The 24,026-nt window shown below is 43.3% G+C and overlaps 1 protein-coding gene across 1 annotated transcript; it reads left to right on the top strand.

The window, feature by feature from the left end:
* Positions 1–1,975: 1,975 nt before the first annotated feature.
* Positions 1,976–22,226, top strand: TMEM221 (transmembrane protein 221). Its single transcript, XM_073591068.1, has 3 exons — positions 1,976–3,058; positions 9,080–9,165; positions 20,729–22,226. Exons 1-3 carry the CDS (start codon positions 2,772–2,774, stop codon positions 21,280–21,282), a joined length of 927 nt encoding a protein of 308 aa, XP_073447169.1. The 5' UTR covers positions 1,976–2,771; the 3' UTR covers positions 21,283–22,226.
* The last annotated feature ends 1,800 nt before the right edge of the window (positions 22,227–24,026 follow it).

Genomic DNA, 24,026 nt, shown 5'->3' with positions numbered 1-24,026 from the left:
ACCCATCTGTATACAATTGGAGAGATTTCACTTCCTGTCTTACAGCTGAAACAGGAAGTGAGAGGAAATCCCTCCAAAGTGAGGGAATCCCTAGTTGTCGCCAGGTTCACTAGAACTAGTGTTTCCACTTCAAGATTTCCCCTCTATTACTGTTCTAGTGACAACCCAAATTTGGTGATTTTCTTTCACCCTGGTGAATGTGACAAATAGCTAAAGTGAACTTCCCTAACAGGGATACAGCCAGCAATAAAAAACGACAGGTGTTCTAATCCCTCTCCACACTGTCCAAAACTGAAAAAAGTTTTACCTTTTAGTTATACCTTAAGGCCCTGTTCACACAGGTGACCTGTGTTTTACTGCACTGGATGAATGCAGGTCACTGCTAGAACACACAGAAAACAATTGTTTTGTCCTGATCACATGGCAAAACAGGCCAGAGGTGCGGTGCAGTAAGCTGCGATGAAATCCAGACATGCTGCACTTTATTGCAGCGCACAGGGAGGAACCTCATGTCACTGTACAGCGGCACTGTCATAGGCCTGGGCACACCCTAATCACCCAGTGTGGTGCATATTCCTCCTGTTTAGACCCCTGAAATGTCACCAAATTTAAAAAAAAAAAAATCTCCTTTTCTTTTTTTCTTCTAAAAAATTGTAAAAAAATGATTTAAAAAAAAAAATTGTAAAAAAAGAATAAAAATAACTGACACTGTCCACTGCCCTACTGAAACCAATGTCTGACCTTATGACACCATCCACTGCTCTACTGACCCCGTGTATATATATATATATATACATATATATATATATATATATATATATATATATATATATATATATATATATATATATACATATACATATATATATATATATATATATATATATATATATATATATATATACATATATATATATATATATATATATATATATACACACACACATATGCATATGTGTTGGAGCTTTGGGGTGCACAGCCTAATGCAATAGGCTGCACACACCTATGGGTGCTGTACCCTCTGCTCTGCTGTACAGTGACATAAACAAAGTGTTATTTTGTGCACTTCAAATAAATTTGAAAAAGGGACATGCGTGATACACTGAAATGCACATCACATCACACCGCCCCCTACAGCCTGCAGCTGGAACAGACAGCAGCAAACCGGGTCCTAAGTGAGCTTATTACTCCATGTGCACAATATATTTATACAGTAGAGAAACGATCTGCATGACAAGAATCACAAGCTGTGCAGTAACAAGGCAAGCTCTAGTATGAGTGACCACTTGTAAAATATGTAGCACCCCCTCTGGTTTATGTCCAGAGCCAGCTTTTCTATTGCTCCTTTATCTGTGCAATTCCATTGCCAGTTTTTCTGTATTTCCAATGTGTTCAAATTGCTTTTCTGTGAAGAAAGATTCAAATCACAAAAGGAGCCCAGGCATCACATATGGCTAAACCAAGATGTTGCTCCCAGTCTGCTTGCACGTTCTCCACAATAATGGCTCTCACTTTTTTGTTTTGTAATTAAGCTCCCTTTGTTCGGATGAACATCTGCTCATAACAGAGTGTGACAAGTGTAAGAGGCCAGAATGTAGAAAGAGAACTCTCAGTGATGAGTCGGCCAAGTTTCCAGATGAGCAAAAAACCTCATGAAATATTCAATTACTGTAATAAATGTGACATTTACAATTAAAACTTACAAGGTTTTAATGTAACAAATAAGAAATTTGAGGACCATACAAAACTTTAAGCAACAGCAAATGTTTAGTGCACTTGCGCTCATGTTCACAGTACACCAAAAAAAAAAAAATTGAATCCTTCACATTCAAATCAAAATTCCCTTTAACCCCAAACTGGCCATATTGACTGCTGCCAGGGAGAGAGGTTAAAAAGACGGTTGAAATTCCCGCCCATACCCCTCCTCCCTTGTCCTGTACCAAACAGTTCAAAGATTCCTTCTTTTATCCTCTTGGAAACCCCACAGTTTCTAAGAGTCAGAGGAACGAGGCAATCATTTTCAGAGGTCTCTCTCTTATTCTACCATTTTTTTTATTGTTATATAAATCTTTTCCCATAGCTCAGCCAATAATCTCAACATTTTTGGAGACTATGAAGAAGTTAAAGAGACAGCTTATTTAAGGGGTAAGACAAAAAAAAAATAGATTAGGAGGATTTTAGATAGTGTGTAATATTGATGTTGCTGGAGTCGGTAGAGTGGATGAGCCTTCTGTATTATGGAAAGTTTATAGATTCTTCTTAGGCTTGTTGGTGAGTTTCAAATTATTTTTGATATATTTTATGAACTGTGGATGTTTTGTATGTAAATTTAGATTTAGTTATAGTTTTCAGTTGAGATGAAATGCTTATGTTTTGTAGTTTTTCATTAGTAGTTGCTTTATTGTGCAGATAGTTTTATCAATGAATTTGTCAGTTATCGTTCATAGCCAAGATGCTGCAAAATGAAAAGATGTAGCATATTTTAGAATAATTTGTTTGAGTTAGACGTTTAGGTTGATTTAGGGTAGCATTTTTTTTTTCTTTATAATATCAGTTTTGGTACTGTCAGTTTAGACAAGCAGATGTAATCTAAGACTGATTTCATTGGTAAAGCAAAGGGTTCTAATGTCATGGGAGTGGAAATACTGGAGGAAATTAGGGAATAAGTTATAGATTCTTACAAAATCAGTGATTTCAATAAATAGTGACATTTCAACCTTTACTGGGCAGTTTAAAGTAAGCGAGAGTACCTATATACGCACAAACTGAATATGCCTTCCCACTACAGTCACCATTCTATAGTGGCCCTGGCTCTCTTTGGCATTCTGGCTGCCATCATGGCTTCGTTGTCAGTTATCTTAATATTCCAGGTTCAATCTGCATCAAAGCAGGGAGATCTCAGTGCTGGGCTAGGCCCAGTGGCTGCTAGGATATTATTACCAGCATCAGCAGTTCTGGCTGCTTTGTGTCTTGCCCTCAATGCCAGCTGTCTCCTGCTGTGTCTTCTCCACTCCTACTTCACCGCTGAGGTCTGCCGTGAGGATCCAGATTCCAGCAGGTGAGTGTCTACTGCTGAATCTTATATTCTAAAATGCTAAGTACATATACAATTCTATTACAGTAAAATGGTATACAGTACAGTAATAGCATAACTGTGAGAAGAATAAGGATATTCAAATATTATATTCTTATCAAATAGTAACCAGTATTAGCTTTAAAACAAGCCCTCACTGACCTCTGTAGCTGCAGATACTGTGAAACAATTCATCTTCAAATTCACAGCAAAAGGAACAGAAATTGTTGTCTAAGCCAGCCCAGCTTACTCTGCTCCCCTCCCAGCAGTGACGTGGCAGCTTTTCAGCCCTCTAATATGTGATATAAACACAGAGCAAGGTGTGCTGAGCTATGAAGAGAATTACCTAAATGACTTTAGGGCCTCTGCCGTTAAAGTAGAGCTAAAGCCAAAACATTTTTTTTTTAAATTTTGGTCAGAGGAAGGGAGGCCCCTGTTAGTTTTTCTTTGCCATTTGTGTCTCATTGGGGAGATTTTCCCTTTCTTGTCCCATAGCCAAAACAGGAATTGAGAGGAAATCCCTCCAAAGTGAGGAAGTAGCTGGTTGTCACCAGAACTAGTGTCCCCATTGGAAGATTTCTGCTACAATGCTGCAAACAGAATTGCAACTAGAAAGGAAGAATCTCCCTAACCAGTGCACAGGCAGCAATAAAAAAATTGGTAGGGGTTCTAATCCGCCTCTCCGCTCTATTCAAAACGAAATACAAAGGTTTTGCCTTTAGTTATACTTTAAATATGAGGACGAATTGCTCCATAATGCCTGCAGCTACAGAGGTCAGTGAGAGCGTGTTTTTAAACTCATTTACTGTTTCTTAAGAATATGTAAATACTTGACTGCCCATAGTCTTGGCACAGGTTGCCATTTGTATTTTACCTCTATTTTACTCAAAGCACAATCAGAGTACTGTAAACATACGTGTTTATTAATAATCTTAATAATTTTTATCTCCACTTGAAAGCATTGCAACATATAAAAATCTGAAACCAACATAATCAAGTCAATATAACAAAATTAATAACAGAATTTAAAGCAGACTTTACACCAGTAATTTTCTTCTTTTCAGTGATTACTGCTTTAAGTGGTCCAAATTGAGTTTTCCCTTGTATCCCCAATCTGATAATGGCAGTCAGGGCTGTGTTGGGAGCTGAACTATCGGGTCCCTCTCTCTGAAGTGTGTTTTTCATAAAGTTTTATAAAGAATCTACTTAAGGAACAGTGATTCCCTAAGTAATGATGTCACAAGCCCACATGAATACATTGAGAATGTACTATTAAGGGAGAAAACAGAGCGGCCTGTCATGGCCAGAAAGGGAACGGGGCAAGTTCCTCCTACTGGGGTCAAGAGAACAGTTTCCCCCAAAGTCTCTTTAGAATCTATCACTCATAGAAATGCTGGATGCCTAGTCTCCCTCTGTAATCAGTGGTTCCTCCTGCTGACCCTTATGTCACTATTATGTTCTATATATAGTGGAAGAACCAGTGAGCACAGTGGGGGGACAGAGTAGAATGACACTCCTGGGAGTGTTGGTTTCTTAAAAGGTTTCAGTCGTCAATTTCATGCAATCGCAGTGACATTAGGCAGCAGCAGAGATTAGTATTTACCATGTGCTTGGCATGGATATCTTTTATTGGCATTTTGATTTTAGTACTTTAAAAAAAAGACACTATATTAAGACCTCTTTCACACCGAGCCGCTTATAGCGTCGGCGGTAAAACACCGCTATTTATAGCGACGTTTTACCGTTGGATTTGCGGCGCATTTCGCCCACTTTTACCCCCTTCTAGCGGCCGAGAAAGGGTTAAAACCACCCGCAATGTGCCGCAATAGCTGCGTTTTGCCGGCGGTATGCCAGCGCTGCCCCATTGATTTCAATGGGGAGCAGCAGTGGAGGAGCAGTAAACACACCGCTCCTTCACCGCTCCAAAGAAGCTGCTGATAGGACTTTTCCTGACATCCTGCCAGCGCAGCACTCCGGTGTGAAAGCCCTCGGGCTTTCACACTGGAGACAATGCTGCAGCTGTTTGAGGGCGGATGGCAGGCGCTATTTTTAACGCTATAGCGCCTGCAAAACACCCTCGGTGTGAAAGGGGTCTAAGTGTTTTGCTGTATCATGCTTTGGTGTAGACTGTATAGCTTGTCCTTTCCATACATTCATGGCAGATGATCTTGAGTGCCCATTTATTTTTTTCACAAATAATTTTTATTGAGTATTCAAAAAGATAGTACAAAGCCATAAGAAGGGTTACAAAGTGAGTCTGAAAACTCTTGATGTAAACATACAGAAGCAGTTGACATCAATGACATCTTTAACAAAGACATCAATAAAAAAGTAAAGGCAACTACTGCCCAGGATAGCTCGGTAAGAGCTATGCTAGGAGTAAGGTGAACAAGAGTCTCAAACCCGCAAGAAAAATTATTAGCACTGACAGGTGCACAACAAGTGGCTATAACATAGGGTTTTGCATCAAGATATCACAATGAATTAGTGTGGCAGATGGCTCCTCTGGCAGTAGCACCCGTAAGCCCAAGAGATAATGAGAGAACAGAGAGATAGTATGAGAATCAATGTGGAAGGGTAAATCTAGATTCAAGAAGCCATAATTCCCATTGTTTAAAGAATTTATGTGTAGTGAAGTGAGCTTTAGCGAACATGAATTCCAGGTAACAATGCAAGCCTCCTTAAAGTGTTTGTAAGGGCATGAAGAAGCATGAAAATAAAAAAAATCCTGTGTGCTGCTCCCCCCACAGTCCCCCCATTACTCACCTGAGCCCCGTCTCAATCCAGTGATGTGCACTAGAGCCTCGGCTGTTTGGGACTCCCACTCCTCATTGGCTCCCACTGCTGTCAATTACAGCCAGTGAGCCAATGAGGAGAGAGTGGGGGCGGGACCAAGCCATGGCTCTATGTGTCTTATGGATGCATAGAGCAGGGCTTGTTGGTGAGCACGCACTAGTGCCCCCATAGGAAGCGGCTTGCTATGGGGGCACTGGTCAATAGGGAGGAGCCAGGATCGCCAGCAAGGGTCTCGAAAAGAGGAGGATCAGGGCTGCTCTGTGTAAAACCATTGCACAGAGCAGGTAAGTACGATATGTTTGTTTGTTTTTAAAAATCCAAATCTTTAATACTACTTTAACTCTACCTCCTACAGAGAAAAAACCCAGCAATCATTCTGGTGCAAAATCAGTAGCTGAATAAGCATGCAGGTAGTCTCATGATGATAACAAGTAGTTCATGTAGTATAAGGGTCTTCAAACTATGGCCCTCCAGTTGTTCAAGAACTACAATTTCCATCATGCCTAGCCATGTCTGTGAATGTCAGAGTTTTACAATGCCTCATGGGATGTGTAGGTCCGCAACAGCTGGAGGGCCGTAGTTTGAGGATCCCTGATGTAGTATATACTAAAAGCAAATACGTGAGCAGTCCAATGGTTAAAGTTCTTATCGAGTGAAATTGATGCGAGTGGATAAAAAACTGCAGCTATCCTTAGAGTAAGCCAGCTCTGGGTGAGAAAAGAAGGGGAGGGAGAAGGAAGCACCAGCTAAATGCAGAGATAAAAAAAAATCCATTTAATATAGAAGGTTAAAATGCACTTTTATCCACTTTTACCTTTTATCTCTGCACTTAGCTGGCGCTTTCTTCTCCCTCCTCTTTTAAACTCGATTTCCTACAACTCCCTATAGTCATGGACATGCCCAGGAAAGATAAGTTCCCTAGATCCCCTCCCTCAGCAGCTCAGAGTGGTCACACCCAATGATGCAGAGGTAGTTAGGCAAGTGATCTGTAGCCAGGTGAGAGGTCCTTCACTGTTATAACCTGTGTCCAAGCAGTCCAGCAGGAGCCTAATAGCACAAAGCCTCTCCAGAAGACTCAGCTACTCTAGAGACCCCCTCCCAGTTTGCTACTAGAGTACTCCAGTTCTAGTGGGGTGGCCCTTTGTTCTTGGGTCTCTGATCCCTCCATCTGTTCACCTGTTACCAGAGATACACTGGACTTTTCTGAGAGGGATGCTGTTTATGAGGATAAACGCAATTAGCTGTGTTCTGTACTATTTTACTGAAGTTGTGATTCTCAGCTAAACTCTTTGTTGTTGTTGCTAGACTATGCAACCACTTGTTAACCTGACTCAGCCATGGAGACATTGCTGTGAAGAGTCCATGCTTGTGCAATTTCATGGCCCAGGGAGTTGCAGGTATCATTTACAGCCTGCCATTCAAGTGAATGGCAGTATGTAACTATACTCTTGTAAACGCCAATAGTTCCTTGTATTAACATTTAGCCCACAAGTCGCCTGTGTTTTCTAAACGTTAAATATCCCTACTCAGGAAATAGTTTGGAAGCATGGCTCCCCAGGTACAAGAAAGCACTGGGAAAGTTATATGCATATAAAATACCTACAAATGTCCATGTGCATGAGCTCCAAATGATTTACATGTACTGATTTCAGCCAAACTCCTAACTATGGGTAATACAGATTTTGTATTTATTTGCATTGGCCAAAAACTGCCAGCAATGCAACATGACTTTCTTTAGACAAATGCTAGAAACAGAGCAAAAAATCTAAAAAAGTTCACTAAGCCATAACTAGTTCTTTATATTGAAATTCTTTAGCATTGCCAAGTGCTGCTGATCTTTGCTGTAATGGGTTCAGTCGCATTCTAATTAGTCATTAAAATCAGTGTGTTCAGAAACATAATTTCCCAGCACAGTGCACAGTAATTTCAACTAACCTGCTCATTACATGGAGCTCACGTTCCAACCTTACATTTAAAGAGCCTGATCTTTGCCTCCCTCAGTCTCTGCCCCAGATTTCAGATGCTCACCCTTTGTTCCAACCAGCTATTGGAAACAATGACCCAGCATGGAACTTCATCCAGCTTGCTGGAAACCATGTGACTATTAACTCGTAACGGTCAATGACAGGGTATTGTCCCAATTTGAGTAGCAAGTGCTAGAGGGAGATGGGAGATGCAATCAGTAAAAGTGCCCTTGCTTACAAAATGCTACTTAGGGTTACAAGCAGATAACTACCGTTACAATAAAAAGTCAACATAATTCTAAATACATTTTCAATGTTATACATGTATACTTTTTTGCATACTTTATGTAAAAATAGGATTCAAATAATAATACATTTGACAAAAAGTAAGAAACGTAGGTGAGGTCACGTTTACAAAGTAGATTATGCACACATGGTTGTAAACTGTGGTGCCATGCCTAAAAATTTGCAAAGTTTACAAATTGTGGTGTCTCTGTTTACCCACTTATAACAGACATGGAATTAAAATGCATTATTTTTGAAATTATAACTATAAAATAAAGAAAAATAATTGATAAGACAAAACAAAAAAAATTGCAAGCAGGTCATCAATTTATAAAATGCATAGGAGGTGAACTTGGAAGAGGTAATGTACAGGAACTGCATGTAACAAAGAAAGTCCTTTAATTTGTAAAGGGGACCTAAGTAAAACATTCTAAAGCTTTTTCAATAAGCAGTGCAAGTTGCAAAGTGTTAAATAATAGGTGTAATGACCCATAGTAATCAATACCAATTCAGACCAGGTGGATACAGACTGGTTGCTTTGGGTACAGCACTTGTAGATAGTGTTTCATTCTTTTAAGTGTTTTTCTGAATAAGTCTATGTAATTTTAACATTGAGTCTCTTTATATATTCATAAATATATGTGGTAGCCCACCTTCCCCCATGTCAGGGTGCTGGGTGGATTATAGGCCAGAAGTGCACAGGTGCTGTGATTTGAGACCTACTGACAAGTTTACAAATGTTTGGGTAGGGAAGGCTTATACAATAAAAAAAATAATTTTAAGATCTTTGGTGAGCCTACTAGGCTCTAGCGCTAGGTTTTTCAGGGTACTGGATAGAAAATACAGTGGTTCCTAATTTTAAATTTTTTTGCACTTTTTGCCATGACAAAAGCTGTAGTAGATCTAACATCTTGACTTGAGGTGATGACAACTAAAAAAATGTTGTCTTGTGTCTGTGTAGGTGTGAATGGTTCCTGCTGGATAACCGCAGTATTCGCCAGTCTGCTCTCTGCATTTTTTGCCTTGGAATCTCACTATATTTAACAGGTAATTAAGCAAATATGGAAAATAATAATTCTTCATATGTGGTGACAAATTGGAATAAAATGATTTTATGTTGAGATATAGAGAAAGCAACCAGGTCTGATAAAATCACATTTGTGGTTATTTTCTCCCATTCGTTAATTAAGCCCTGGTTCACACTGAATGCGACTTTGAAATTGTGCGACTTCACTTGAAATCCGCATGTTAGTGTGACTTCAGGTATGATTTGGCTGACATCTGTGTGACACCATGCACAGATGTCTATGCAAGCCGCAGCTGAAATCACCAAATGTAGTGCAGGAACTACTTTTTCAAATCGGAGCTGCACCGCAAATTTGGGGTAGCACCGATTTGAACAGTTCCATTGCACACAATAGGGTGCGGCTTGTCATGTGATTTGACCTGTCAAATCACATGACAAGTCATACCCGTGTGAATGGGGGCATGTTTTTTTTTTTTTGACTAATTACTCCTGGAACTATTTACTGACATGTTCTTGTGTAGCGTTACCCCTGAAAGAGCCGCTAGAAAAATGCTCAGAGTTCTTTTCCTCAACAGTTGCCCATAGCCAGGCACATGGTCAGAGTCACTCATTGGCTCAATGAACAGTCCAGGGGTGTTCTTTTTAGTGTTTTAATTTTTGGGTAACTTGGATAGGGTTAAGGAATTGAGTGGGATACTCCAAAACTATGTACAAGTATAAGGACACTTACAGTATGTTCTATAGAACTATGAGCCTGTAGCAAACTTGAGGATTGTACTGTAATATGCACCTGGTGGATAGTCCGAGCAAAGTCCTTTCACTGGGAATTAAATAGACTAAGCTGTTCAGGACACTAGACACTGTGGTGTCCTTTTATGAAAGTGCGGTAAAATACCGCTTTTCAGTTCTCAGGCATTCTCAGAGGAGATCGCTCTCCTCTGAGTGCCTGTTTATGAAAGTGTGTAGATCGCTTCTCATGTTGAGTTGAGGAGCGATCTACAAATGCCGGGAACTCCTGAGAATGGCTCCTCTCACTATAATCTCGTGTGATGTAGCGGGATTACAGTATGAGGAACCATAAAATACAAAAGTGTAACACAAATCAGCACACATTATTCCCCAACATATTAATAAAATAATAAAGATAAATTCCCCCTACACAATATACATTAACCTAATTATAAAAAAAACATTGTTTTTATCAATATTTAAAGATCATACATGTTCCTATTTAAATGTGAATGGTGTATAGTAAAAGAATGTAATGCACATATGTAATGCAGCTATACACCATTCATATAAATGCAAAATACATTTATAATCATTAAAAAAATAATTTTAATAAAGTATACAAGTATAAATATTTATTAATAAATTAAAATAAAATACATTTCATTATAGATAAACATAAAAATTGATAAACTGGTGCGATGCGAGAACACTGCGAATCCACTGCGGGTTCCCGCATCGCACCGACTCGCATGTCAGTTCACACTGCCATATGCGAATCGCTGGGGAGTGTCAATACATTGTTAACGACACCCCCAGATCAGCTTGCATATCGCACTGCGAACTGACAGTTCGGACATGAATCGGATCGCATATGTGTGAACACACATGCGATCCGATTCTGGTCCGAACACAAAAAAGGGTCCTGTGCGTGTTTGCACCGAATGCGGTGCGATATCAGCCATACTATCTGTACAGCTGATATCGCACCGCACAGACATCGCTTGTAATGTGAATGGCAGTGTGCTGCGAATAACATGCGATGCCTGTGCGATGTTCGGCATCGCACAAGTGTGAACTGGGCCTAAAAGTTAACAACACCCCCAAATCAGTTTGCATATCGCAGTGCGATCTGCAAACTCGGACAGTAATCGAATCGCATGGGTGTGAACACCCATGCGATCCGATTCTGCTGTGGACCAAAAAAAGGGTCCTGTAAGAGTATGGTCCGAGGGCAATGCAAATTTAGCAATACTATCTGTATGGCTGAAATCGCATCGCACAGAGATCGGATGTGATTTTGCACTGCGGTGCGAATCACATCCGATCTCGGACACCGCAGCAGTGGGAACTGGCCCTAAATCATATTGCATTTGCACCAAAATGGTACAGGACCCTTTATTTGGTCCGCACTGGAATCGGATCGCATGGGTGTGAACACCCATGCGATCCGATTCCTGCACCATTACATAGTTCGCACTGCGATCTGTGAAATGATCTGGGGGTGTCATTAACTTTACATTGACACCCGCAGTGGTGCGCAGATGTCAATGTAGGTGCGATGTGAAAACCCGCACAGGAATCACGCTGGTTCATGCATCGCACAAGTGTGAACCCAGCCAGAGACGTGAACATCTAAAAAAAAATATATATATATCTATATATATATATATATATATATATATATATATAGATATATATATATCTATATATACACTATAAATTCCTATCCTGCTGGTTTTGGGGTGTGTAATGGTGGGGAAGGTGTGCTCTGACTGTTTGGTGAAAGAAAGAAGTCAAAAGACTTCTTGCTTTCTCCAGAATATCAGCCAGTTTCAGGCTTCTCACTCTGATTCTCCACTTCTGAAATGGTCAATCAGAAAGTGAGAATTCTGCCACAGATCGCCAGTGAGGTGCTGAGATCGCACCTTCATAAACTGGCCGTTTCTGTGAAGTCAGTTACAAATTCTCACTGTGCTGAGATAATCAGCGGAGAACATGTTCTCCGCTGATTATCTCAGTTTCATAAACTGGTAATGAGCTGAGATCAGCGGTGAGACTCAGGATCGCCGCTGATCTCAGTTTCATAAAAGGACACCTATGTCACCTTTACACATACAGCTGAATCTATCTCACAAGAGATGGCCTCAGCCCACAGTTGCTAGGATCTCTCTCTCCAGTCTGTACTCACAAATGTCCTTGGAAACTGGTTGCCTAAGGGTCGGTTCACACATGGGCAACACGACTTTAGCGCGACTTTGTACCGCGACTTCAACGCGGCTTCAGCGCGACTTTAGCGCGACTTCGGCAAATTACGAGGCGACTTGAAGTCGCCTCCATGACAGGCGACTTCGCCTGTGGCCAATCACCTCTCTGGGAGGGAGGGGGGAGGGAGGGGTTTTCTCTGCAAAGTCGCTTGAGAGATCCGACTTGCAGGCGACTTACATTGAGTTGAATGGGTACAAGTCGCCTACAAGTCGGATAGAAGTAGTACAGGGGTGACCAGTACTTTCATTAGAAGTATGCCCCTTTACTGGGATGAGGACGTGACGTAGGACGTCTGTGAGGGGGAGGGGCTGATGTCGGCGCCTGTGTGAGGATCTGAGGCGAGCGGCTCCGGGCGGGAGAGAGTTGCGAACGGGGCGAGATACTGCAGCGGTCTCGGTGTAAGTACTCCACCGAGACGTCCTGGCTCCCGTGACGGGTCCCCCCCCCCTCCTCGTTCCCCGCTCCCGCGGACGGCGACACCTTCAAGGACACGACCCAGCCGGCCGGCTGGGACGTGACAGATCTAAAAACGAGCAGACAAACAGCTGTTTATCAGCTGGGGAGAAGCCCAGAGAGCGGGTGGAAGAGTAGCGAAGCCGTTTGAATAGCGTGCTATCTGCGTGAACTTTACCCGACGCACTGGACATCTGATGACCCCCCCCCGGGTGTTTCCTCACCCCCCCCTGCTCCCCACCCAGGACCAGGACTGCGACCCTACGTTGATGGAGGGCTATTGCCGAGTGACAGTGACAGAAGAAAAGGTAGGAATCTTTCCCTACCCTTATGTGAAGTAACTGGAAGGCACAGCGGTATATGGACGGTTAACAACCTGTAGAATCAGTGTCTGAGCAGTGTTTGAGTGCAGGGAATTCTGTGCTTTCCCCTCCTGGACCTGGCTGCGAATTTGTGAACAAACTTTGGGTACTGGGTCTGTGGTCTGGTCACCCTCTCACGCCTGAGAACTGGCTCATATACTCTACAGCCCACCCCCCTGGGTCCTTGCCCTGCTTCTGAGACATAAGGAGGGGGACCGATAAGGCCACTCATTCAGGTCCCGTCATTTAGAAACCTCCCATAATTCAAGGAAATATCCAGCATCAATGTAAGGACTCTTTCCAAGGCGGGTGATAAGGATAGCAACAGGCGAAGAGGGCTAGGAGGGCTCTCCCTGGGACCTTGTGTGCATCGGAACATAATTTTGCCTCTTTTGGTCCTTTTCTCTTTCTCTTTATTTTTCTTTTGTGCATGCGGTGAGGAGGCACCACCAGGAGGGACCGAGTAGCACGCCCTGGGGATAGGTTTGACACCCTAAAAGCTGATACCCGGTGGAAGTATGAGAGGGCGGTCTCAAAAAACAGCAGAACCTAAAAACTCAAGAGAGAGCCTCAATAACAGCACCATACAAAAATATCTCACAGAACCAAACCCAAAGAGTCCAGGGCAGGATATGAAACACTCAGGAACAAACGAAAAGAAAAAAGAACAACAGAAGCAGAAGGGGGGACAGGGGGCTAGGCCTAAGGAGGGCTTGGGTCTGGAGGGGGGAGTGCTGAGTGACACCCCGGAAGAACAAAGAAATATGGACCGTGGCATGAATAGAACAGAAATGCTGGAAATGTTCGCTAAACTGGAAGGAGTGATAAAATCGGAAATCATGAATGTACGTTCAGACATGGGCCACTTACTCCATAGGGTGGAAGAAGTCGAAGAGGTATCAGCAAAGCAAGCAAAGACGATCTCTGACCTCCAAGATCAAATCGTCAAGATTCAGAGTGAAAATCGCATGTTGTCCTACAAAATGGAAGAGCAGGAAAACCAGAGCAGGCGACAAAATCTGCGAATCAGATCCATCCCGGAACAACTGAATGAAGATCTGGGGGAGAAAGTGAGAAAAATATTCAACCCCATTCTGGGTAGAAAGGAGGAGGAGGCCCTCAAGATCGATCGGGCCCATAGGGTAAGGAAACCCCCTAATCTCAATCAAGATACTCCCAGGGATGTTATTGTGAAGTTCCACTCGTACGAAGACAAGGAAAAAATATGGAGGAATCTTAGGGGTGCTCCCCCAATCTGCTTCGAAAATAAAAACCTACAGATTTTCGCGGACATATCGGCTGGAACCCTAGCACGAAGAAGACAGATGAGACCCTTATTAGATCAACTCCGAAGGGCCAACTTGAAGTATAGCTGGGGGTTCCCAACATCCCTGCTAGTAGTTAAAGATGGGAGAACACATAGGATGAGGTTTCCAGAAGAGACTCAGGATTTTTGCGCAAGTGTGGGGATCACGATGCCAGAAGAACTGAGATAAGAACCATAATGATCATCCCACTAAGCTCATTTGAGTATGAGGGGGACTCTGATCCCTTCCCTTATTTTTTTTTTTTTTTCTCTTCCTCGGTGATCTCCCTCTCAATCGGGGGATTGTTGAGTTCAACAAAGTTACGGGACTTTGGGCATTCTATATTGCAATAAGGTGTTTGCTGGGCTGGGGTGGGGGGTGGGGGGGGGGGTGTGGGTCCTAGTAGGAGCGCTGGCCTTTTGTCCTCTTAACCTCCCTCCGTGCGGGGGGGGGTGGGGGGGAGAGATGGGGGAGTTTTTTTTTTTTTTTTTTTTCCTCTCTCTCCTCCCTGCCTTCCCTCGCGTAGCGGGGGGGCGGCACGGGTTGCCGGCATGTCGGCACCACCCCTCGAAGTAGTGCGCGCTGTATGGGATCTAGAACATCCCCTATAAGCGGGCCTTGGGCTGGGTGGCAGCCGGGGGAATGGGGGGAGGGGTTGGGGCGGGGGGAGTTTGGGGGTGGGGAAGAAGGGGGGGTGGGTGTTCCTGCGAGGGGGATCTTAGAAGGGCAGAGAGGAGCGGCCAGGGCCGTGAGCCTAAGTAATGCCTGACCTCAAGTTTCTTTCATACAACGTAAAGGGCCTTAACTCTCCTGTAAAAAGACATAAAATTCTGAAGGAATTGCAATATTATGGGGCTGACATAGTCTTTCTCCAAGAGACTCATCTGGTGCTGGAGTCTAGGATCAGGCTCTTCTCTCCGGGCTTGCCGCAATGGTTCTACAGCGACTCCCCCATCAGAAGAGCAAAGGGGGTGGCAATTGGTTTCTCAAAGTCTTTAAACTTCTCATTAATAGATAGACTGTCAGACCCGGATGGCCGGTACATTTTCTTGAAAGGTAGCATCGGAAATAAAACACTCACTCTGGCGAATATATATTGCCCTAATAAGAAACCAATTGCATTTTTCGGTCAGGTGTTGACAAGGCTGATGAGTTTTAGAGAGGGAGAGGTGGTACTGGCGGGAGATCTTAACTTTTACCTGGACACTGTTCTCGATACTACGTCCCGGGCACGGGGGACGAGCAGGGCCTCTACCGTCGCAATCGGGCGGCGGCTATACAACTGCCGCCTTGTAGACGCTTGGCGGACGCAACACGCCAAGGATAGGGACTTTACCTTCTTCTCCCCTGTGCACGGGACGTATTCGAGACTAGACTACATCTTTGTTGACCATGGCCTCTTGGAGCAAGTAGAAGAAACTAAAATTGAGATTATTTCACTTTCAGACCACGCACCGGTCACTTTAACGATGAGACTCCCTGACAGGGTCGAGAGGACTTATGCGTGGAAACTGAATGAATCTCTGCTAAAAGACCCAAAAGTGCTGGAGAAGATACAGGGAGAGGTGGACTTTTACTTTAAAGCGAATGATACAGGAGAGGTTTCATATTCCACTCTATGGGAAGCGCATAAAGCGTTTACCAGGGGGGTCCTTATCTCCATGGGAGCGGGAATTAAAAAAAAGAGAAGGGAGGAAAGGGAGATGCTGCTCGCTGAAATTTTTACCTTGGAGCAGAAACACAAGGAGAGAAGGGGATTTAGTCAGGAAATCTTCCACCGACTAGTCAATAAAAGGGAGGAGTTGAGGGATATTATAGATCAGGAAACTAAGAGATCCCTTAATAAACTAACAAAAGAAAATTACCTGTGGGCAAATAAGTCGAGCAAGCACCTGGCCAGAATGATCAGAAAGAAAAAAGACAGGAATTTCATAGGCAAAATACAGAACAAAAAAGGAGAGCTTATCAGCACTAGTACAGGTATAGCAGAGGAGTTTAAAAAGTTTTACGGGGCGCTCTACTCCATTGGCCTAAATAGAACGGTCAGCCCTACGCAGGGGAAGAGGGTCGAGGAGTTCCTAAGGGAGGCAGGAGTGTCGGAGCTCACAAAGGAAGAGAGAGAGGCCCTGGATAGACCGATCGGAGAGGAAGAGATCATGGTTGCCCTCAAATCCTCCCCGAAAGGCAAGAGCCCTGGCCCTGACGGCTTCACCACATTATATTTGGAGAAGTTGAAACACATTTTAGTCCCTAGACTGTGCCAATATTGGAACGATCTGGGTAATAACTGTGAGATGGGGAGAGAGGCGTTGTTAGCTTCAATTACTTTAATTTTAAAGGAGGGGAAAAACGATAGGCTATGCTCCAGCTATAGGCCCATCTCGTTGTTGAACGCAGACGTGAAGCTTTTTGCAAAGGTTTTGGCTGGGAGACTGAAGGAGAGAATGGCATCCCTGGTGCATGCAGATCAAGCAGGTTTTATACCCGGGAGACAGAGCAGAGATAACGGCTTAAGAGCAGCGCTCCTTATGGAGTTAGGTAGACGCAAGGGACCCCCAGTTCTATTCCTGTCAGTTGACGCAGAAAAAGCGTTTGACAGGGTAGACTGGGGGTTCATGTGGAAAACGTTGGAAGTCATGGGGGTGGGGCAGAGGTACATCTCCTGGGTGAGGTCCCTCTATAGTCACCCTATGGCTACAGTTAGGGTTAATGGGGTATTATCAGAACCTCTAGAGATGAAAAACGGTACTAGGCAGGGGTGCCCGTTGTCCCCTCTATTGTTTGTTCTATCCCTTGAGCCTCTCCTCGCTATCATTCGCAACGACCCAGATTGCAACGGGGTGGGAGCGGGAGGGGAGGAGCATAAACTCGCGGCGTTTGCCGACGATATATTGTTTTTTATTACCAATCCTAGAATTACCCTCCCGAACCTGCTCCGAGTAATTAGAGGGTACGGGGAACTATCAAATTTCAAAGTTAATTTGAAGAAGTCGGAGATCCTAAATATTAGCGTGGGCAAGGACGAGGCCTCCCATCTTGCTCAGGTATTCCCATTTCCCTGGAAAGAGGAAATTAAATATCTAGGGGTAAAACTTTCCAACTCCATAAATGGAATGTACCATAAAAATTTCTTACCACTGCTGGATGAGATTAGGCAGGAAACTAGAAGGTTAGCTACGAGACCGCTCTCGTGGCTCGGCCGCGTGAATGCGGTTAAGATGATACTGACCCCTAAGATACTTTTTAAATTCCAGATGCTCCCCATCCCACTTCCTCTGTATTATTTTGGAGCCTTAAAGCGATTGGTGGCGAGGTTTGTCTGGGGGGGCAAAAAACCACGTATCTCTTACGTGGTTTTGAGTAGGGGAAAAAAAAAGGGGGGGTTGGCCCTACCGGATTTTTATAGATATTATATAGCAATCACAATATCACGGGTTATTGAATGGTCCAAAAAGGATACTGAAAAAAGATGGGTCGGATTAGAATACTACATGAGTAACACTGATCTACGTAGAATTGTATGGAATCCACCAAAATACCGAGCACTGGGCACTAACACAGCGGTTATGACACAAAACACTCTTAAATGTTGGGATTTGGTACACACACAGAATAAGTGGACATTTAACTCACCTTTAATTTACATGAAAGACAATTCTTTTTTTGAGCCAGGGATGAGGGAGGTGGGAGGGAATTGGTTAAAAGACGAGGGTATCCAACTTAAAAACTTCCTTAGTAATAATGGAAGGTTACGCACATTTTTTGAGTTAAAGGCAGACCCGGGGATTGGGGCTTTGGATGTGTGGAGGTACCTTCAGCTCTCGCACTTCATTGAAAAGCTTCCAAAGCCACTTCGGGGGGAAGGGGAATACAGACCACTCGAGCAGCTCTGTGGGAGGGAGCAGCCGAGTGGGACTATCTCACAAATCTATAGGATCTTGGGCATGAGGCTGGAGCTGGAGGTTCCCCCGTACATCCAAAAGTGGGAACGGGAATTAGGATCACAATGTGGGGAAGTCACCCTAGAGAAGATTTTGAAACTGGTACATCTGGCAGCACAGGATTCCAGGAGAATGGAAACTCACTATAAATGCTTGGCAAGATGGTACGCCACCCCAGACAGACTCGCTAAAATGGACAACACCAAATCCAACTTATGCTGGAGGGGTTGTACCTCTATAGGTTCGATGGCCCACATGTGGTGGGAATGCCACGTTATAAAAACTTTTTGGGTAAAAATCATAAGTCTGATCAAGGTAATTACAGGAGAGGTTATCCCGATAGACCCATGGGTGTGCCTATTTCATGGCACGTCTAAGACGGTGAGGAGTTATCGCTCCTCTATGGTATCCATATTGCTGGACGCAGCTAAAAAACAGATAGCAACAAAATGGCTAGACCCGGCTGCACCAAATATTCGGGATTGGCTCCTCAGCGTCAATGAGGTGTACAACGTTGAAACTATGGATAGCAGAGGAATCGATCCTGGGGAGGGGGGGGCAGGAGATGGTAAATGGGAGGGATGGCAACGGTATAAAATGACTTGGAGTTATGCCGAGCAATTTATAGATAGTACTTAGGGGGTCGGCGAAGTGGACATGGATATGAGTCCATAAATTCACTAGCGGCTCCCCTTTAGATCCTCCTGCAGGAACAGGGGTGGGTGGGATCGGGGGTTTTTGGGGGGGTTAGGATGAACTCTGTCAATGAATCTGTATCATTTTCTTTTGTATTGTGATGAGTTCGGTTTTGTATGGAAAAACAGTAAATAAATAAATTATTTAAAAAAAAGAAGTAGTACAGGAACCTTTTCTGAAGTCGGAGCGACTTCAGTAGTGTCAATTAAGACGCTCCCATTGCCTACCATGATAATCTAAATGCAAAGCGACTTGGGGCGACTTGGGGCGACTTGAGGGCGTACAAGTCGGATCCCAAGTCGCCCCAGTGTGAACCGACCCTTACCCTTGCAACACTGCCTCCCTGCGATACCAGACTAGATCCTCAGAGGACAGTTCCTCTGTCAGCTTTCTGCAGCTTCCAGAAAAGCAGGTCTCCAGGTAGTCCACCTGAGGCCTTGGCACTCTGCAGGCACATGGCAGGATGACCTAAGGGGGCAAGCTGCCCCCCTTAGGCTGAGATCTTCTTCTAAGTAAAAAACCCTGCTGCCCTCTGTCCCAGAGTATTTGTACAGGCTCCCAGTTACCATCTGGGGAACACTCCTCAGTGATTGGCCAGGGCTGTATGAATATTTATCTGCTGATTAGACTCTTCCTGCTCATTATTTTCCAGAGCTTTCTGGTAGACATGTGCATGTGTTTAGTTCCGAATACTTTTTTTTAACGAATTTAGACAAATTTGGAAATATCCGAATTTCCAAATTTTTCCAAATATTCCGAAATTCAAAACTACGGAAATTCGGAAATCCAAAAATAAGAATGAAAATCCAAAAATTCAAAAGAACGAAAATCCGAAAATAAGAACGAAAATCTGAAAATTCAAAAACCCGAAAATCTGAAATAATAACTAACTAATAATAACTAACTATTAAATTATAGGTATTGGAATTTCCTTTCAAATTTGGCTGTTAGTGAACATAATGAATATGAATTTATCTGAAGTTACGAATTATCTGTAATAACGACTGGCATATCTAAATGAATGGAATGTAACAAATTAATAATAAATAACAATAATAATAAAAACTTATTATTATTATTTCTTATTATCCTGTTCCGTTCCATTCGTTACGATGCGGCATTCATTATTTCGGATAATTAGTAACTTCAGATACATTTGTATTCATTACGTTCACGAACAGCCAAATTTGAAAGGAAATTCCAATACCTATAATTTAATAGTTAGTTATTATTAGTTAGTTTGTTGTATCTGTTTTATTGAAATACTTACCTTTTGGGTTTGTTACCACCACATTCGTTGAGCTATGATGACCTGCACAAATCAAAGCAGACTCAATTTCAGGGCACATAGAATAGAATTGTTTTCACACCACAATGCTGCACTGAGGTGGGTTGTTTGTTGGAAAACCATGGCAAGTTTGTTGCAAGCTATGAAAAAAGCTAAGTATATTGCATAAGGCTGCGTTTGCATGGGTGTTTAGCCACACTGAAAATTCCAGCAGCAAGAATCTATTAATTCTTGTGGGTGGTGTTGACAGCTGTGTGTGGATAGCTATGGCTGCCGACAGCCTGTTCTTACACTGTACAGGTTTGGCAGCTATAGCCGCAACAGCATCATCAGAGAGGATCAATCTCCTCAGCAGGGACAAAGACAGCAATAAAAAAACAGAGGCTCCAACCCCTCCTAGCTATATGCAAAAATTGCATCATAGACTTTCACTTTTATGACCTAAATTCTAGTTCATTAGTTCAAACAGAACATTAATTCAGCAATCATGTGCCAGTTTACCTGTTTTACTAACTTCTGTTTCCACATATTGTTTTCAGCTCTCTCACTTTACATGCTAATCTTGTTTGAAGTTGAAACGGGAATAGCCAGTTCCTGCATCCTCTGTATGGGCTCCATTTTCATGATAGTCACAGTGGCCCACATGTTCAGCAAAGCCACGCAAGCTTCCTGCCACAACAATGAACAGGTCCCCAGTACACTCTATGAAAACGACTCCGCACATGAGGCAGACCTTAATGACTCCACTCCGTCGTCTGACCTGAACAATGATAAAGATATGTCACCAGTCCGCCCGCGCCCTGAGATCCACAGGGAGTTTTCCTACCCTCCATTTCTTCATCAGCACCAGCAGAAAATCCAGCCTATTTCACCGATATTTAACAATGCGCCTAATATGGTGAAACAAAGTGAAAGTATGTGCAACAGCAGCAGAGATGAGCGCTACAATATTTCCAGAATGCAACGGACGCTTTCTGTTGAATCTGGCCTCATGCAGCCCAACCCCAAGGCCTGGAATGGGGGAAATCAGGAAATGAGAACTATGGTATTAAGGAAACCAGGAGTGGTGGGAAAAGACTCAACATTGGTGTAAATACTATTACCAAACTACAAAAAAGACTAAATTCTTCAAAACTTTTTTTATACAAAATTTACAATTGCAAACACGTTTTGATACTGGTATTAAATGAAACCTTTTCCTTTGCAGATGTGCAAAATCTGTTTTCACGAATCTCTTACAATATGGAAAACTGGTCATATCCATAAATACAGTTTTTCATGTATGAAAGCTATTAAGCCTTGATTCACTACTGGAACTAAACTATATGGCCAAAAATATGTGTGCATCCCTTTAAATGAGTTCAGCTGTAAAACGCCATAAAGACATGGTTTGGCGAGTTTGGTATGGGGGAACGGGAGTGGCCTGTGCTGTTTGTCTGAGAGCAAACTCCCTCACATACTCCAAAATCTTGTAGAAAGCCTTCTCAAAACCGTGAAGGCTGTAAGAGTTTCAAGAATGAGGGTGAGTGGGGCAGCATATTAATGCCCATGGTTTTGGAATGGGATGTCTCACAAGCTCATGAAGACGTGATGGTCACCACTTAATTTGGCTGAAATGTTGGAGATACCACAAATGGCTTGTTATATCACCATTTAAATGTGTACATCACTGAATACCTTTATATTTTTTTATGTTTAAAGCGGACCTTCAGTCATTTTTTCATCTTTCCATCTATTAAATCTTCTGTCCCTGTTGTTTTAACTTTGGATAGCAACATATTTTTTTCTGCCAGTAAATACCTTTCTCAGCCCACTTGCTGTTTTTTGTCTGGTCATTAGCCTAGGCTTATGACATAATGGACAGCTCTCCCTCTCTCACTTTATAAAGGAAAATTGACTATTGAATGTTGCCTTGAGGTAAAAGTTCCCAGAAGGCAGTGAAACACCTTTGAAAGGGCTGAAAAGTACCAGTTATGAAAAAACAAAAATCCAAATGTGTGTGTGTTTTAGTATTTTGAATAAACTGAATAGTTATGTGTTGGAACATTGTGGCAAAAACCATGTTAAATTTTTAATGTGTGTTGTTCTTAGTCCATATTCAAACCACATGACATACAGTATTTTTATTTGGAGAACTATAATAGTCACACTAGTAGTGTGGTAATAAGATATCTTAGAAGCACAGTTTATAGCAACCCCCGGCACTGGTTCCGCAAGCGGCACGCAAAGCCTCTTATGCCTCTCGACTCCCTCCCCATCAGCAGAGCAGCGCAGGGAAGTGTCATTGACACTTATGCATTCCAATTTCAGAATTCCTCAGGCCACACCTGCACTGAGGGGGAGGTACATTGTTTGGTTCTCTAACTTTGCTGTAGCTGCGATCATCAGCTTTTGTGATGGGGAAGAGATTGGGTGCAGTTCTGCTGGGGTGGGGTGGGGTGGGGTGGAGGACTGTCTTGGCTACTGCTAAAGCCAATCACAGTCCTACTAGCCCTGTCCACCATCTGGAGGAAGATGACTCACTTGGTTGCCACTACAGATCTCAGAAAGAAGGGATTTCACTGTGATTGAGAAAACCGTGATCAGGCGACAGTTTGTGGAATTACTTGAGCTTCTGGGAACTTATGAAATTATTCTTGAACCTTTGCTTCATTTACTACTGAACTCCTGCACTCTGTGTCTCTTTAAAATGGTTGTAAACCCTCCCTAAAGTGGTTGTAAACCCTCCCTGACTTTTAACTATAGGTAAGCCTAGAATAAGGCTTACCTATAGGTAGTGGAAATATCTCCTAAACGTGCGCCGTTTAGGAGATATTTCACTTGTAGTGTGCCGATGATATAATCAGCGCACGCGCTGTGAAGAAACGGACCTCCGTGCCGTTTCTTCCCCCAGCGTGTGCCGTTACTGACGGCTCCTGCACCCAAGCACAGGAGTGACGTCACGCGGCTCCGGCCAGTCACAGAGCCGGAGTCTGTGGCCCCCAGAAGGAAGAGGGGCGAAGAGGGGCGAAGATGGACGCAGCCTGCACAGGGGACAGCAATGGATTCCTTTGCAGGTAAGTGTCACATAATGGGCTAGTATGCGATGCATACTAGCCCATTATGCTTTTCATTTGCAGGGAGCAAAAGAGGAAGTAAAACTCATCAGGGTTTACTTCCTCTTTAAGCCAGAGCCAGTATTCAGTGCAATGAAAATCACACCCAACCACTTTTTCTCAGCTGCGGGGGGCCCAACTTATAATCTTGCACACAGGCCCACTGCTTTCAGAAAATGCCCCTGACCTGAGCTCATCATTGCGCATCCATTCCAGATGCTTGTATGTGACATCACATGCATCACATACAAGCACGTGGGCTGGATGGATCAGCAGGATGAGTGTGCCTGGACAGGTCGATGTGTCTCATCTCTGCTTCCTTTCACCACTCTCCATATCATGCATATCATAGATGAGAAGAGGGTACAGCGGTGGAGCAGATGAGCAGGAGAGTACAGCAGTGGGAAAAATGAGCAAGAGGGGTTCAGAGGTGGACAGAAGAGCAGGAGGGTACAGCAGTGGGGCAGAAGTGCAGGGAGGTACAGTGGTGGAAGAGATGAGAAGGGGGTTCAGCAGTGGGACAGAAGAGCAGGGGGTACAGTGATGGGCCAGATGAGCAGGGGGGTTCAGTGTTTGGGCAAAAAAGCAGAAGGGTAGAGCAGTGGGACAGATGTGAAAGGAGGTGTATTGGTGGCGCAGGAGAGCAGGGGGAACAGAAGTGGGGCAGAAGAGCAGGGGGTACAGAGGTGAGACAGATGTGCAGGAGGTACATTGGTGGAGCAGATAAGAAAGCAGGTTACAG

This window comes from Aquarana catesbeiana, linkage group LG01, assembly GCF_042186555.1.
Source record: "Aquarana catesbeiana isolate 2022-GZ linkage group LG01, ASM4218655v1, whole genome shotgun sequence".
Lineage (NCBI taxonomy): Eukaryota > Metazoa > Chordata > Amphibia > Anura > Ranidae > Aquarana > Aquarana catesbeiana.
Note: the sequence above shows the minus strand (reverse complement) of the source record. Positions and strands in the feature narration are given on the sequence as shown.

Bases quoted from the DNA above. Each gene is read 5' to 3' on its own strand.
- TMEM221 (XM_073591068.1), top strand. From the start codon at position 2,772: ATGCCTTCCCACTACAGTCACCATTCTATAGTGGCCCTGGCTCTCTTT. The intron at 3,059-9,079 runs GTGAGTGTCTAC...GTGTCTGTGTAG, and splicing joins GAGGATCCAGATTCCAGCAG to GTGTGAATGGTTCCTGCTGG. The intron at 9,166-20,728 runs GTAATTAAGCAA...TATTGTTTTCAG, and splicing joins AATCTCACTATATTTAACAG to CTCTCTCACTTTACATGCTA.